This window comes from Mustelus asterias, chromosome 10 (genome assembly GCF_964213995.1).
Source record: "Mustelus asterias chromosome 10, sMusAst1.hap1.1, whole genome shotgun sequence".
Taxonomy (NCBI): Eukaryota; Metazoa; Chordata; class Chondrichthyes; order Carcharhiniformes; family Triakidae; genus Mustelus; species Mustelus asterias.
In genome coordinates this window covers 107,089,292-107,106,432 of record NC_135810.1, presented here as the reverse complement: position 1 = coordinate 107,106,432, position 17,141 = coordinate 107,089,292, and the positions used below count along the sequence as shown (strand labels likewise).

General features: G+C 45.8%; 1 protein-coding gene across 1 annotated transcript in view; it reads right to left on the bottom strand.

Moving 5' to 3' along the window:
- LOC144499850 (uncharacterized) overlaps nucleotides 1-14,171 on the bottom strand; it is a 64,980-nt gene extending 50,809 nt beyond the window's left edge. Inside the window, exon 1 of the mRNA XM_078222411.1 lies at nucleotides 13,006-14,171. Coding sequence (XP_078078537.1) covers nucleotides 13,104-14,066 — 963 coding nt within the window. The 5' untranslated portion in view covers nucleotides 14,067-14,171 and the 3' untranslated portion in view covers nucleotides 13,006-13,103. The remainder of the gene's footprint in view (nucleotides 1-13,005) is intronic.
- Nucleotides 14,172-17,141: the final 2,970 nt, after the last annotated feature.

The window sequence follows — 17,141 nt, the reverse complement described above, 5'->3', positions numbered from 1 at the left end:
CTGTGCTACAAGGCCGGACTCCGCGCCGGAGGCACGACCAAGTGGGCTGTCCACCCCAACAGTACTCAAACAAGAGTACTTATTTTTAAGGGGCACAACCACCTGACTTTTCCCTTTCCTGACCGTGACCCACTTGCCTGCTTCTTGTGGCCCCTGTGTGACCACCTGCCTATAACTCCTATCTATCACCTCCTCGTTTTCCCTGACCAGACCAGACTTCTGTAAAAAGTCTGTGAAATCTGTAATATTTTTTAAGAACATTTGAAAACTTTTACAATTTAGATCAATTGAAATTTTCTTAGATAAACTGATCAATGTAACCTGGTGACCCTTGATCTGGAAGCAGAAAGGAAGTTGAAATACTGATGCCATATGGCCAGACACAGTAGAGCCACACATAGAGGAGCTGGAGGATGGAGGCATGGATACAAACACAAAAAAGCATAGAGACTGACAAATGAGCTACTGCTGAAAAGAATGAAGGCAAGCTGCAGCAGAGGGGAGAATAGAGGATGCACATTTACAAGGAGCTGTGTGTGTAATTGAAAGGGGCAGAAAGCTGAAGCCAAGGAGTGCAGGGATTGTGAATTGGACAATTCTACTGCAATGCTTCAGTTTTGCCAGAACGGACCAGTCTATTTAAGGAGTTGGATGAAGAAGTCTCTGCGCTATCAAGACTTCAAGAACCTAGCTGAGGAGGATCTGCAGGAATGTGCTGTTCAAGTGATGACCAGGTCCAGGATCACCTGCAGGTGAATGTGACTGAAGGGCTGAATTAATTGAGTGGGGAAGTGAGAGATCCCATATGACAGAGGCTGAGTTAGAGAACTTTCCACATGGACCCATGCATAGCAGTTACCTTTCATCAAGTATCATTTCTGTGTTGATGTTTAATTTGCATTGTTAAAATAAAAGTTACAAAAAGGGAAATCTTGATAATTTGGAGGGTGGTTTGGCAGATTTGATTAGTTTACTGTCTCCCCGCAGGATCGTAATACTGCTGTAACATGAATCTGAAAAATTGATGACTCCCCTTGGCAAGGTAAGTAAGGTCATTTTGGGAACAGAGTACTTAATGATCTCACTTTTGCTCAGTGATTCTTTTTTCTCAGCTAGCTACCTGATGGTCGTAGAACTCTATGGATATGTGTACGAGACTCCAAGCTCAGCTACTGTGAAATGCATAGGTTGAGTTTCAGCTGCCCACTATATAGACGCAAAGGCAAAGCACATGCAAACACACCAGACTTAACCTAAATCCAGAGAGCTGGTTAATAAGAGGGACCCTCAAATGTGTGACGGGATTTTATCACCAGACACCACTTGGCTCCAAGCGCAGATCAATGTTAACTTTCTAACTGCCCCTCCAGCAGGAACCATCCTGTCTCCTATTCACTATCATATACCTTCCTATAGAGAAACAAGAAGCAGAAGTCCGCCTTTGAACCTGCTCTGCCAGCCAATAAGACCGTGACTGATCCGGTTGTGGTCTCAACTCCACTTCCCTGTCTGCCCTCAATAATCCTCGACTCCCTTTTCTTTCAAAAAAAATGGTCACCTTTGCCTCATTTTGAATGCGAGAAGTCCAAATGGCCCTTCTCAGATGCAACTCCCGAAGCCAAGGACCGGCATTGTGCTCTTTACTGAACTGCTTCCAGGGTACACTCTCATAACTCAGCTAGTCCCACCCCCCCTTTCCCAGTAGCCCTACTTATTCTCAGCTAATAAGTATATGTTTCCATTTTTAAAGCTACCATTGAATCATCTTTCACCACACGTTCAGGCAGTGCATGGCGCTTGCTGTGTACAAGTGCTGTTTTTCCTTGTGGCTTTTGGTTTTTTTTGCCATTCACCTTAAATTGGTATCCTCTGTGTTTTGATCCTTCCGCCCATTTCCCCCTATTCAATTCCCCTTTTGAATGCCTCAATCAAATCTCCACCTTTTTTAAAGGGGAACAATCCCAGTTTTTCCAATATATCCATGTGCCTGAAGTTTGTCACGCCTGCAGCCATTTTCATTCATCTTCTCTGCGTCCTCTCAAATTTCTTCACATCCTTCCTAAAGTGTGGTGCCCAGAACCGGATACAATACCCCAGCTGAGGTCAGACCAGTATTTTTATCGAAGGTTCATTCATGAAAGTTCATTGCGTGTATTTAAATCTACATGATCGGCACAACGGTGAACATCGTTCAATCAGATTAATAAAAGCTAGACATCTGAAACCAAAACAACTGGGAATACTCAGCAGGTCTGGTAGCATCTGTGGACAAAAAAACACGTTTAAAATTTGATATGACTGAACTGAAGGAAGGTTAAATGCCTTTGAGAGGGGAAGAGCGTGGGGGCGGGTCTGGGATAGTGTAAAGTGGGAGAGGTTAATGGTAATGCTGTTGTGGAACAAACATCTTGTAGGAGCAGCATGGTGACACAGTGGTTAGCATTGCTGCCTCACAACGCCAGGAACCTGGGTTCGATTCCCGGCTCGGGTCACTGTCTATGCGGAGTCTGCACATTCTCCCCGTGTCTGCACCTCCAGGTGCTCCGGTTTCCTCCCACAGTCTGAAAGACGTGTTGGTTAGGCGTATTGACCATGCTAAATTCTCCCTCAGTGTACCCGAACAGGTGCCGGAGTGCGGCGACTGGGGGATTTTCACAGTAACTTCATTGCAGTGTTAATGTAAGCCTACTTGTGACACTAATAAATAAACTTTAAAAGCTTTAAAAAGGCAAAAGGAGTGGTAATGTAACAAAGAAAGACAAAACAGTTGCCCAGAATGAGTGTAAATGGCAGAATAATAAACAGCTCTGAAAGCAAAAACATGAAAAATAAGTCCCAAAACTGACACATGACAAAAAAAAATCAAACTAGAAGACAGGGTCCATGGTCTGAAATCAATGTTGGCCATGCAGTGTCTCATCGAAAGATGAAGTGCTGTCAGTTGGGGACAAAAATAAACCTTTCCTCATTATTCCAATCAACAGTTGCAATTTAATAAAATATATTTTAAAACAACCATAATTAGAGCTTTATTTCATATCAACTTTACAATTCATATTGACGGTACATTATACTTTGGTCATTTGCTGTACTTTGGTGATGGCAAATCCTAAATGCATCAGTATGAAATACCCTTTGTGTATTTACTGGTTCTTGTTACTTGCAATCATGCCTGTAGGAGGAGTTCTTATCCTTCTCATGAATTGATGCAATAATTTGATTAAACTCTGACCAAAGAAGTACCTTTTTTCAAAAAGCGAAACAATTCCAAGGTTAAAATCATATCAAAACCTTTGTCTTTACTTAATATTTTCTCTAATAAATATATAGGAGTGAGTAATTGCATCCTATAATTAGGAGGAGCGTCAACCACGTTGGCTCAGCATTTTTGCCGGTCAGTCAGTGAGCCGGTAAGCTCACCCCCTACCTGAAGAGAGTTAAGCATGTAATCTCGGTTGACACCTGAATGCAGTGCCAAAGGAGTTCTATTGTCAGAGGTGCTAACTTTTTGATGAGACATTAATCTGATCTCATCTACCCTCCCAGGTGGGCACAAAAGATTACTTGGCAATTTTCAAAGAAGTTCTAGAGAGTTCTCCCTGGTGTCAGTCGATGTTTATCCTCCATCACTGAGGTTGAGAGAGGCACCAGGCAAGTGCGATATATAACTCGTACATTTTTGGGGAGGCAGCGACATAGTGCGGATAAACAGGAAGAAACTTTACCCCTGTTGACCACTGGAGAGATCAATAACCCAGGGGGCATTGATTTAAAGTAAGGAGGTGGTGATTTAGAGGAAAAACATTTTCACAGAGGAAAATGTCTTTCAGCCAGAGGGTGTTGGAAATCCAGAGCTCAATGAAAGAGTGGTAAGAGGTGGGAACTCTCATAGTGGTTAAGGAACATTTAGATGAGCACTCAATGCTGTAGCATACAAGGCTATGGACCAAGGGCTGGAAAATGGGATTAGAATGGTAGGTGCTTGATGGCTAACACAGACCAACGGGCCAAAGGGCCTCTTTCTGTACTCTGACAATGACTAGTTAGCTAGAGACCCAGGGTAATGCTCTAGGGACCTGAGTTTGAACCTGGCAGCTAGTGAATTTTGAATTAAATACAAAAAACAAGGAATTAAATGTCATCTGACCATGAAACGATGACACAGTGGTTAGCACTGCTGCCTCTCAGCTCCAGGGACCTGGATTCGATTCCCGGCTTGGGTCACTGCGTGGGCTTTCTCCCGGTGCTCCGGTTTCCTCCCACAGTCCAAAAATATGCAGGTTAGGTGCATTGGCCATGCTAAAATTGTTTCTTAGTGTCCTAGGATGCGTAGGTTAGAGGGATTAGTGGGGTAAATATGTGGGATTATGGGGATAGGACCTGGATGTGCTTGTTATCCATGCAGAGTGGATAGGCCAAATGACCTTCTGCACTGTAGGGATTCTACGAAACCATTGCTGATGCTTGAGAAGAAAACTAACGTCCTTTAGGGAAGGAATCTGTCGCCTTTACCTGGTCTGACCAAGCAAGCTTCCCAGTTCAAGGGTAATTAGGAATGGGCAATAAAAGTTAGCCCAGCCAGCAATGTCCACATCCCATGAACGAATAAAAATAAAACTCATCTGCTGAAGCAGCAGAATCCATTCATTTTTGCATTTTGAAAATTTGACTGTGTGAGCGAATCAAAGCTGTCTGCACGGATATTTTACCTGTTTTCCTCACTTCATCAATGAAATCAAGCAAGAAGAGAAACAATCGAGGAACCCCAAAGTTGCAGACCTTTAAACACTCTGCTTCATTGTGGATTCAGCTCCACCGATTTACTCCACAAGTATAGCTCCAAAAAACATTCCGCTATCTCTCAAATTAACCCGAGCTTCACAAGGTGAAGCAACACTGTGGGTGTACCAATACCAAATGGACAAGGGATGGTGCAGTGATTAGCATTTTTGCCTCACAGTGCCAGGGACCTGGGTTCGATTCCCGGTTTGGGTCACTCTGTGGAGTTTGCACGTTTTTCTCATGTCTGCGTGGGTTTTTCCGGGTGCTCCAGTTTCCTTCCACAGTCCGAAAGACATGCTGGTTAGGCGCATTGACCATGCTAAATTCTCCCTCAGTGTACCCAAACAGGCACTGGAGCGTGGCCACTAGGGGATTTTCACAGTAACTTTGTTGCAGTGTTAATGTAAGCCTACCTGTGACTAATAAATAAACTTTAGGGCGGCACAGGAACACAGTGGTTAGGACTGCTGCCTCACAGCACCAGGGACCCGGGTTCAATTCCAGCCTCGGGTAACTGTGTGAAGTTTTCACGTTCTCCCCATGTCTGCGTGGATTTCCTCCGGGTGCTCCGGTTTCCTCCCACTCTCCCGAAGATGTGCGAGTTAGGTTGATTGGCCTAGTGTCAGGGGGATTAATGGGGCAAATATGTGGGGCTCCGGGAATACAGCCTGGGATTGTGGTCAGTGCAGACTTGATGGGCCGAATGGCTTTCTTCTGCACTGTAGGGATTCTATGACCACAGCGGTTCAAGGTGACGGTTCGCCACCATCTTCTCGAGGGCAATTAGGGATAGGCAATAAATGCCGGCCTAGCCAGCGACATCCACATCTCAAGAATTAATTCAAGAAATTGCCCACTTTCATTACTCAATTCTGACCAATCATTTTCCATGCTGTTTCATTTCTATGATCCCAGCTGTTCAGAAGCAGTCATATTCAACATTGTTTTCGATCAATCCTATCCATCCTTATTGTTAGAATCAACATTTCAAAGTGCAATTAGACATTTAGACAGCTTTTATACGAATTGGCATAATATTTTTATAGGGCCCCTAGCCCTATAAATTGGTGCAGAGGAGATACCCGATCCTCTACACTGGTAGAGGATCCCACCCTTCCATCCTCCTCTAACCTAATTATAAGTGTGGGGAAGTTTTTTTTGTTTTCTTTTTTTCTTGCTGGTAATGGCTTCAGGGATGGCAGTTCAGGCAGTATGCTGCATCTCCTGTGGGATGTATGTGGTGAGGAAATCCAGTAGTGTTTCAGGAGATTTTAGTTGTAAGAAGTGCATTAGATTGCAGCTTCTGGAGGAGCGTGTAAAGGAGCTGGAGGGGGAGGTAGAGGAACTCCGCATAATTCGGGAGGCGGAGGTGGAAGTTGATAGGAGTTATAGAGAAATAGTAACTCCTAGAAATGAGGCTTGGGTCAATGCCAGGAGGAGGGGTAAGAAGCAATCGGGAAGACAATCCCCTGGGGCGGTTCCCCTCCATAATAGGTTTTCGGTGCTGGAGGCTACAGTTGAGGAGGAATCAACTGAGCATAGAGAGCAGATCTCTGGGGGTGAGCCGAGTGAGAAAGCTCAGGTGGTTAGGGGCTGTAAAAGACTGGGCCTTGTGATTGGGGACTCCACAATTAAGGGGACAGATAGGAGGGTCGGAACTAAAGGTAGGGACTCAGGGTTGGTGTGTTGCCTACCAGGGGCTGGGGTCCGGGATGTGTCTGACAGGGTATTCAGGACTCTTAGGGGGGAGGGAGATAAACCACAAGTTATTGTACATGTGGGGACACACGACATAGGGAGGATAGGGGAAGGGGATATTAGGCAGGGATTTATGGAGTTGGGGTGGAAACTAAAGGCCAAGACTGACAGAGTGGTTATCTCTGGACTCTTGCCTGTACCACGGGATAGTTTAGAGAGGAATAGGGAGAGGGAAGGTTTGAATTCATGGCTGAGGGGATGGTGCAGGAGGGAGGGGTTCAGGTACTTAAGCAATTGGGGCTCGTACTGGGGAAGGTGTGACCTCTATGAGAAGGATGGTCTACACCTTAATCAGAAGGGGACCAATATCCTGGGGGGTAAATTTGCTAAGGCCATGCAGGGAGGTTTAAACTGATTCGGGGGGGGGGAGGGATCCTGAGTAGTGGGGCTGAAAGTGAGGGATGCATGGATGGGGACTGCAATGCACGGCATTGCAGAGGTGGGGTGGAGCAGGGTTTGAAATGTGTATACTTCAATGCCAGGAGTATTCGCAATAAAGTGGGTGAACTTGCAGCGTGGATCAGTACCTGGGACTTCGATGTTGTGGCTATTTCAGAGACATGGATAGAGCAGGGGCAGGAATGGATGCTGCAGGTCCCGGGGTTCAAATGTTTTAGTCGAAGTAGGGAAGGAGGTAGAAGAGGGGGAGGGGTAGCATTATTGGTCAGAGATTGTATCACAGTGTCAGAGAGGAGGTTTGATGAGGACTTATCTGTTGAGGTAGTATGGGCGGAGATTAGAAATAGGAGAGGAGAGGTCACCCTGTTGGGAGTCTTTTATAGACCTCCTAAAAGTTCTAGAGAGGTTGAGGAAAGGATTGCGGAGTCAATCCTGCTTAGGAGTGAAAGTAATAGGGCAATTGTTATGGGGGATTTTAACTTGACTAATATTGACTGGAATTGTTATAGCTCTAGCTCGTTAGAGGGGTCAGTTTTTGTTCAAAGCGTGCAGGAAGGTTTTTTGACTCAGTATGTAGACAGGCCAACTAGAGGTGAGGCTATATTGGATCTGGTGCTGGGAAATGAGCCAGACCAGGTGCTAGACTTGGAAGTTGGTGTGCATTTTGGTGATAGTGACCACAATTCGGTTACGTTCACCTTAGTGATGGAAAGGGATAGGCATGAACCTCGGGCCAGTGGTTTTAGCTGGGGGAAGGGTAATTATGAGGCTATTAGGAGAGAATTAGGAAACATAGGTTGGACTAGGAGATTACAGGGACTGGGAACGTCCGACATGTGGAGTTTTTTCAAGGAGCAGCTACTGCGAGTCTGTGATAGGTATGTCCCTGTCAGGCAAGGAGGAATTGGTAGGGCTAGGGAACCATGGTGCACCAAAAAAGTTTCTTTGTTGGTTAAAAAGAAAAAGGAGGCTTATGTTCGGATGAGACGTGAGCACTCGGGTAGTGCACTAGAAAGCTTTAGATTGGCTAAGAGGGAGTTGAAGAGCGAGCTTAGAAGGGCTAAAAGGGGACATGAGAAGACTTTGGCGGATAGGGTTAAAGAGAATCCTAAGGCGTTCTATAGGTATGTCAAGAACAGAAGGTTGGTTAGGGCAAGTTTAGGGCCAGTTATAGATGGCAGAGGGAAGTTATGTGTGGAACCGGAGGAGATTGGTGAAGCATTGAACCAATATTTCTCTTCGGTGTTCACGCAAGGGGACATGAATATAGCTGAGGAGGACACTGGGTTGCAAGGGAGTAGAATAGACAGTATTACAGTTGATAAGGAGGATGTGCAGGATATTCTGGAGGGTCTGAAAATAGATAAATCCCCTGGTCCGGATGGGATTTATCCAAGGATTCTCTGGGAGGCAAGAGAAGTGATTGCAGAGCCTCTGGCTCTGATCTTCAGGTCGTCGTTGGCCTCTGGTATAGTACCAGAAGATTGGAGGTTAGCGAATGTTGTCCCATTGTTTAAGAAGGGGAACAGAGACTTCCCCGGGAATTATAGACCGGTGAGTCTCACTTCTGTTGTCGGCAAGATGTTGGAAAAAATTATAAGGGATAGGATTTATAGTTATTTGGAGAGTAATGAATTGATAGGTGATAGTCAGCATGGTTTTGTGGCAGGTAGGTCGTGCCTTACTAACCTTATTGAGTTTTTTGAGAAAGTGACCAAGGAGGTGGATGGGGGCAAGGCAGTGGACGTGGTATATATGGATTTTAGTAAGGCGTTTGATAAGGTTCACCATGGTAGGCTTCTGCAGAAAATGCAGATGTATGGGATTGGGGGTGATCTAGGAAATTGGATCAGGAATTGGCTAGCGGATAGGAAACAGAGGGTGGTGGTTGATAGTAAATATTCATCATGGAGTGCGGTTACAAGTGGTGTACCTCAGGGATCTGTTTTGGGGCCACTGCTGTTTGTAATATTTATTAATGATCTGGATGAGGGTATAGTTGGGTGGATTAGCAAATTTGCTGATGACACCAAAGTCGGTGGTGTGGTAGACAGTGAGGAAGGGTGTCGTAGTTTGCAGGAAGACTTAGACAGGTTGCAAAGTTGGGCCGAGAGGTGGCGGATGGAGTTTAATGCGGAGAAGTGTGAGGTAATTCACTTTGGTAGGAATAACAGATGTGTTGAGTATAGGGCTAACGGGAGGACTTTGAATAGTGTGGAGGAGCAGAGGGATCTAGGTGTATGTGTGCATAGATCCCTGAAAGTTGGGAATCAAGTAGATAAGGTTGTTAAGAAGGCATATGGTGTCTTGGCGTTTATTGGTAGGGGGATTGAATTTAGGAGTCGTAGCGTTATGTTGCAACTGTACACAACTCTGGTGCGGCCGCACTTGGAGTACTGTGTGCAGTTCTGGTCCCCACATTACAGGAAGGATGTGGAGGCTTTGGAGAGGGTGCAGAGGAGGTTTACCAGGATGTTGCCTGGTATGGAGGGGAGATCCTATGAGGAGAGGCTGAGGGATTTGGGATTGTTTTCGCTGGAAAGGCGGCGGCTAAGAGGGGATCTTATTGAAACATATAAGATGATTAGAGGTTTAGATAGGGTGGATAGTGATAGCCTTTTTCCTCTGATGGAGAAATCCAGCACGAGGGGGCATGGCTTTAAATTGAGGGGGGGTAGTTATAGAACCGATGTCAGGGGTAGGTTCTTTACCCAGAGGGTGGTGAGGGATTGGAATGCCCTGCCAGCATCAGTAGTAAATGCGCCTAGTTTGGGGGCGTTTAACATATCCGTAGATAGGTTCATGGACGAAAAGAAATTGGTTTAGGTTGGAGGGTCACAGTTTTTTTTTTAACTGGTCGGTGCAACATCGTGGGCCGAAGGGCCTGTTCTGCGCTGTAATGTTCTATGTTCTATGTTCTATTAACTACTTGAGTTACATATTTTCTATACATAGTAAGGGGGGGGGGTGTTGGAGAAATGACATGTTCAGTTTTATTTAAACATCCAGTCATCCACATGCTCCACAATCAGCATTTTTAAGGCTCAAGTCCAATTCTCTCTTTATATGTCAATGAAAAGAGGGTTTGTTTTGAGAATGCTCTTCAGGACAGGGGAAGCATCAATTCTAACATGATCGTTCTCACACTTGAACCCTTCCCCGATGCAGTAACGTTTCAATTGGATGGATCTAGTGAATGTTTGGATTTGTATCAAATTCACATGTGTTTGGTCCATTTTAAAACTCAATGCTGCATTGCAGGAGACCATTTTCCACTTCTCACAGTTTTGTAAAGTTGGCAGGAGATTAAAGATATTCTGACCATCAGGCTAACAGGTGAGTGTGTTAATCACTTAGCATTCCGGGAGTCCCTTAGGAGGTGTCCAGTCTGACTTGACAGTCTGCCCTACTACTGCACCTACATTCACAGCTAGGTGTCCCTAAAGAGGGAGCACGCAATGTCTACTGGCACTGTTGAGGTGCTCCATACCCGATGGGCATCTCAAGGACTGGGATGCCTTTCCAACCCCCTTCATTACATTTTGATTTGATGCTTTAAGTTTCATTTGTGACTTGTTTTTATTTAAGGCAGTATCTCTTTGAAGGGTTGACCTTAACTTGTCCCTCAGTTTATTTGATTTAGTTTAATCGGTTCTCTGTTTTAACCCAAAATCGGAGTAGGTATCCAGTAATAATGGCAATGCATCCTGGCAATGCACATCAACAGTTCCCTAAAAGTGGCAACATATGTGGCCAAAGTGATTAAGAAGGCATATGGCATGCTTGCCTTCATTGGCCGGGGTATTGAGTTGGGAAATCATGTTGCAGCTTTATAAAACCTTGGTTAGGCCGCATTTGGAGTATTGCGTGCAGTTCTGGTCACCACACTACCAGAAGGACGTGGAAGCTTTGGAGAGAGTGCAAAGAAGGTTCACCAGGATGTTGGCCTGGTCTCAAGAGTGTTGACTATGAGGAGAGGTTGAATAAATTTGGATTGTTTTCACTGGAAAGATGAAGGCTGAGGGAAAACCTGATAGAGGTCGACAAAATTATGAGAGACACAGACAGGGTGGATAGTCAGAGGCTTTTCCCCAGGGTGGAAGTGTCAATTATAAGGGGGCACAGGTTCAAGGTGCGAAGGGGAAAGTTTAAGGAAAATGTGTGGGGGGACGTTTTTCACACAGAGAGTGGTGGGTGCCTGGAATGTGTTGCCAGAGGAGGTGGTGGAAGCAGACACATTAGCAACATTTAAGAGGCATCTGGATGGGTACATGAATAGGGAGGGAATAGAGGGATATGGTCCGAGTTTAGTTGGGGCATCATGATCGGTATGGGGTTGAAAAGCTGAAGGGCCTGTTCCTGTGCTGTACTTTTCTTTGTTCGTTCTATCCTGTTTAATGATGATTGCCATTGTGTTTAGGCGCTAAGGCAATTAATGTAATTTTGAGATACCATTAATCAGGAACTTTCTACTTCATTTCTATGGGCCGGGGCGGCACGATGGCACAGTGGTTAGCACTGCTGCCTCACAGCGCCGGGGACCTGGGTTCGATTCCCGGCTTGGGTCACTGTCTGTGTGGAGTTTGCACATTCTCCCCATGTCTGTGTGGGTTTCCTCCGGGTGCTCCGGTTTCCTCCCACAGTCCAAAGATGTGCGGGTTACATGCATTGGCCATGTTAAATTCTCCCTCAGTTTATCCGAACAGGTGCCAGAGTGTGGCATCTAAGGGATTTTCAGAGTAACTTCATTCCAGTGTGAATTTACATCTACCTGTGACTAATAAATAAACTTTGGATTGGATCCCTGGGTGAAAGGTCGGTTGTGTAGGCAATGCCCCATTCTGCCCAGAATCCAAAAAAGCATGTAATATATTCTAGCTATCAAAATAACGAGGTCAGAAAACTTGTAACTTTAAACTAATACCCAATGTCAATTTTGAGTTATAACACTGGTTTTAGCTTTCGAATCTGTTGTATTTCTAAATGGAAGGTATTCTATACTGGGTGGGATGCTCTTTCAGAGAGTTGGCGCAGACTCAATGGGCCGAATAGCCTCTTTCTGCACTGTAAGGGTTCTATAATTCTATCACAACAGAAACGGAAAATGCTGGAAAATCTCAGCAGGTCTGACAGCATCTGTTTCGCTATTATTCTATGACGTTTCTATGCTCACCCAGCCAAGCAATGTGCAAATCCCATGAACGAATAAAATATATATATCAAAAATACAGATGTTCTCCGTGCTAGTATACTTTGTGTGGTGGGTGAGTCATTGAATGAATGTTTTAAACAAGCAGCCCCACAAATCTTCAGTTCCCACTTTAATGTTTAAATATATTCCCACGGTTATTAGTTCATGGACAGCCGTGGAGGAACATAGGGATTAGGAGCAGAAGTAGATAAATTCTGCCCTTCGAGCCTGCTTCACTATTCAATCAGATCATGGCTGATCTTTCCCTGGTCTCAGATCCACCTCCCCACTCATTCACCATGTCCCCTTATCCCTTTTTTAATTAGAAATATATCTATCTTCTTTTTTGAAACCATTCAATGATTCAGACTCCACCGCGCTTTGGGGCAGCGAGTTCCACAAATTCACCACTCTCTGTGAGAAGTAGTTCCTCCTCATCTCAGTTTGAAATCTACCCCCTCTCAACCTATACCTGTGACCTCTTGTTCGAGATTGCCCCACAAGAGGAAACATTTGGTCTACATTTACTTTATCAATCCCTTTTAAAATTTTATACACCTCAATCAGATCCCCTCACATCCTTCTAAACTCCAGCGAAATACAAAGGAACGTAGGAATTATGAGCAAAGTAGGCAAATACAGCCCCCCCGAGCCTGCTCTGCTATTTAATCAGGTCATGGCTGGTCTCTGGTCTCAAATCCACCTCCCCACCTGTTCCCCATCTCCCCTTAACTCTCTTTTTATTAGAAGGGGCACCGTGCCCTAAAGGCGCTACATAAATGCAAGTCTTTGTTATGAGTCAGGTTCAGTAGGGATAACACTGAGGTATCTGGGTGGATTCAAACACACTGAGAACTTGCAGTTCAAATACCAACTGAAAACGCCCAGGGGGATGGCAGCAGCAATTTCTTCCAGGCTCCGTATGGGTTGTTGGTGCTGTTGTGAGGATTTCTTTTTCAAGGCCACTTTCCAGTTAAAATGCCACATCCAGTTTTTTGAAGGTGATGCTACGGTAGTTGAGTTCCTTGCCCACAAAAGCCCAGCCGACTGTATCATGATGGGGCTGAGCCCAGCCCTGGGCTCTGCTGCTGTTGCTGGCCTGTTGTGAGAGCATAGCCAGCAGTCTGTCCCAGTAATAATCTCCCAGCTTGGGGCTGCGGGGCTGGCCACTCTGCAGCTGGCCCAGGAAAATGCTGGTCCGCTCCTGCAGTCCCATTTCCCGGGTGAGGCAAGCGTGGATGTCCAGCAGGGAGGGTTTGACCTGGCGCTCCCCCAGGTTGAGGAAGATGTGGAGGGGAGATTCCTGTTTGATCACCTTGCTGCTGCTGCTGTCCCTTGGCTCTGATGTCCCTCTTGCTTCCAGTTGGACACGTCTGCCTTGATGTGCGCCCAGTCTTTCCACATTCTGCCCCACTGTGGTGTGGGGTCTTTCTCTGGGGCGCAGCTTGGCAGGGAGGGTGGTAGAGCGGCTGGCGGTGGTGGTGTGGGGTCTCTGGGTTGGCATGTGTCCATGGGGCGAGTCGGTGCCTCCCTGGATGGCCTGAGAGGCAGCCGTGCCCCCACTCCTCCTGCCCTGGGCACCTTCCAGCCTCCTGTGCCTCACCCTGGAGGGGGCAGACCCTTGTAAGATGCCCCGCACTGCTGCCTCGCTGCCATCCGACAACGTGGTGTTGAAGGTGGAGAAGGAGTTGACTTTGAGCTGCTCTGCCAGCTCCCTTCTCCCCATCAGCCGGGCATGAGTCAGCTCAGAGCGCCGGAGCTTGGTGCGGAACCTGTTGTACAAAACCCTCTGGTCCAGGGTGTAAGAATCTGCCACCTGTCTCTTGAGAGAATCCAGTAAATCCAGCCTCTGCTGGAGTAGCAGCACCTCCTTCCAGTTCATGGACAGGATAAGCTTTAACCTCTCCATCTCCCGGGGTCTCTTGCCCTCTGCCATTCCTCCTCACATCTTAGTGAGACTGCGTTTGTATAAAATAAAAAAAATCCCACAACTGATTGTCCTTTCCCAGCCTTTGAATGCTGTAAAAATCGAGAAATCTGAAAGGTGTTCCCTTCCGAATGTGTGACTGGCCAAAAATAAACCACATCCCGACTGTGAGATGGTAACTTAATCCCTTTCATGATATTAACAAGCCACAGGCCAATCCGATCCTTTGCTTGGATCGTTGTCAGGGCATTAGGATCTGGGCTGGGTAACATAAACACTTTACATTCTTCAATGCACCGATGCTTAGAACACAACTTTCAGCTTCGAATCCCTACAGAAGTTAACACGGGTGTGCGTGTGAGGGAGGGGAGTGGGGGAGGATAACTCGTTGACCCCCCAGTTCAAAATAAATAACCATCTGGACAGACACACACACTTTCAAAGATCTCCGTGTAACCAAGAAATCCTGGCATGCTGAGCAGCTCCATGTGAAACATGATGCTCGTTCGTTACTGCTGCCTTTAAATAGCAATGGACCACAGACTGGTTTAAGGGAATCACATTTTTTGGGGGGAAAACCAGGCATTTGTGAACACAGAGGACAGAGGACATGGTCCCAGCAGGTCTGGCAGCATCTGTAAGGAGAGAAAAGAGCTGACGTTTTGAGTCCAGATGACCCTTTGTCAAAGCTGGTTTGATAGCTTTGCTAGCTTTGACAAAGGGTCGCCTGGACTTGAAACATCAGCTCTTTTCTCTCCTTACAGAAGCTGCCAGACCTGCTGAGATTTCCCAGCTTTTTTTCTTTTGGTTTCAGATTCCAGCATCCGCAGTAATTTGTTTTTATAGAGAGGACATGGTGATGGGGTAGAGGAAAAAGGGGAGGCGGGGGGGTGGGGGAATGACTCCTGTTCTGCATTCACCTGGGATGAGGGGCAGCACAGTGGCACAGTGATTAGCACTGCTGCCTCACGGCACCAGGGATCCGGGTTCAATTCCAGCCTTGGGTCACTGTCTGTGCGGTGTCTGCACATTCTCCCCATGTCTGCATGGGTTTCCTCCGGGTGTTCCGGTTTCCTCCCACAGTCCGAAAGACGTGCTGCTTTGGTGCATTGGCCGTGCTAAATTCTCCCTCAGTGTACCCAACAGGTGCCGGAGTGTGGCGACTAGGGGATTTCACAGTAACTTCATTGCAGTGTTAATGTAATCCTACTTGTGACACTAATAAATAAACTTTTTAAAACTTTTAAGTGAGCATTATCGCTGCTCTAAGTTCTGTATAAAAAAATAATTTGGTTAAGTCAGTCATTCATTTTTTTCCACCGTATAAGAAATCAATTAAACAAATAGTGAGGCAATGTTCAAAGTTTATTTATTAGTCACAAGTAGGCTTGCATTAACACTGCAATGAAGTTGCTGGGAAAATCCCCCAGCCGCCACACTCCGGCACCTATTCAGATACATGGAGGGAGAATTCAGCATGGCTAATGTGTCCTAACCAGCGCGTCTTTCGGACTGTGGGAGGAAACCGGAGCATCCGGAGGAAACCCACGCAGACAACATGCAGACTCCGCACAGACAGTGACCCAGGCTGGGAATCGAACCCGGGTCCCTAGCGCTGCGAGGCAGCAGTGCTCGCCGTTCTGCCACCGTGCCGCCCTTTTTAAAATCCCTTACGCCATTGCATTAACTTAGAATTAACAGTTTATCCAAACTTTTTTAAAAACCTGCATTAATTTAGAAAGTTGTAGAAATAGGGCAGGTGCACATTGATAGAACAGGACAGTTCAGATAACATAGAATGGATCAGTGTAGCATATTTCTGAATATGTTTCACAAGTGGCATTTGTTCAACATGAAATGTGAATTGACTATTTCTTCAGATAGTCACAGTTTGTGAACCACAGGAGTCAGTTCTCAGGAATTTTATCCGCCAATCCCATTTTCTTGCAACAAAATATTACAAACCAGCTGTGCTCCGTCTCCACGTTTCACAGAGAGGATGTGAAAGGAATTGGTGGAATTTAATGGTTGGGCTGAGATACAAGAATTGTATTGCAATTTTAAAATCGCTTGCAATAAAACTTCCAATAAATAGCTGGTACAAGTGGCTGCTTGGACATTGGAGGCCCATCCAGTCAGGAAAAAATGCTGACTGTCTTTCCGTTGGATCTCGAGGATGGTTCAATATCTTTACACCTTTGCAGTCCTTTCACTTTGCAACCATCACTTACGAGTACTCCTTGGACTGGATGGCACGGTGGCACAGTGATTAGCACTGCTGTCTCACAGTGCCAGGGACCTGGGTTCGATTCCCAGCTTGTATCACTGTCTGTGTGGAGTCTGCACGTTCTCCCTGTGTCTGCATGGGTTTCCTTTGGGTGCTCCGGTTTCCTCCCATAGTCCAAAGATGTGCTGATTAGGTGAAGGGGATTGTGTTGTTGATAAACCTTCACTCTTTTAACCCTTCTAATTGAGGTTATCATATATCAGTGCTCCTTCTGGTGGACCTGACTTGCGTCACTCCTGGCCCATCTCAGTTAACTAGTATCACATTACTTTACGTCACTCAACCTGACTCCTCTGTCTTACTGCAAACTCAACAGAAAGAATAACATAGCTAGAAAGACACATTGCCAGCATCAGTAATGAAAAGGAGGTAAGTAATTTAGTTTTTTTTTATCAGTGTCACAAGTTGGCTTACATTCACACTGCAATGAAGTTACTGTTCGGGTACACTGAGGGAGAATTTAACACGGCCAATGCACCTAATCAGCACGTCTTTCACCGTCGTTCCAGTGAGAACAAACCGAGTCCTTCAGTTCTGCAGAAAGGATCATTGACCTGAAAGGTTAACTCTGTTTCTCTCTCCACAGACGCTGCCAGACTTGCTGAATATTTCCAGCATTTTCTGGTTTTTATTTCAGATTTCCAGCACCCGCAGTATTTTGTCTTTGTTGCTGTTTGTGGGATCTTGCTGTGTCTGCTGAACTTCCTGCATCACGGTGGGACCGTCAATTCAAAAGTACTTAATTGGTTGTAAGGCCAATGTGATCATGAAAGAATCATCAAACCCCTACCGTGCAG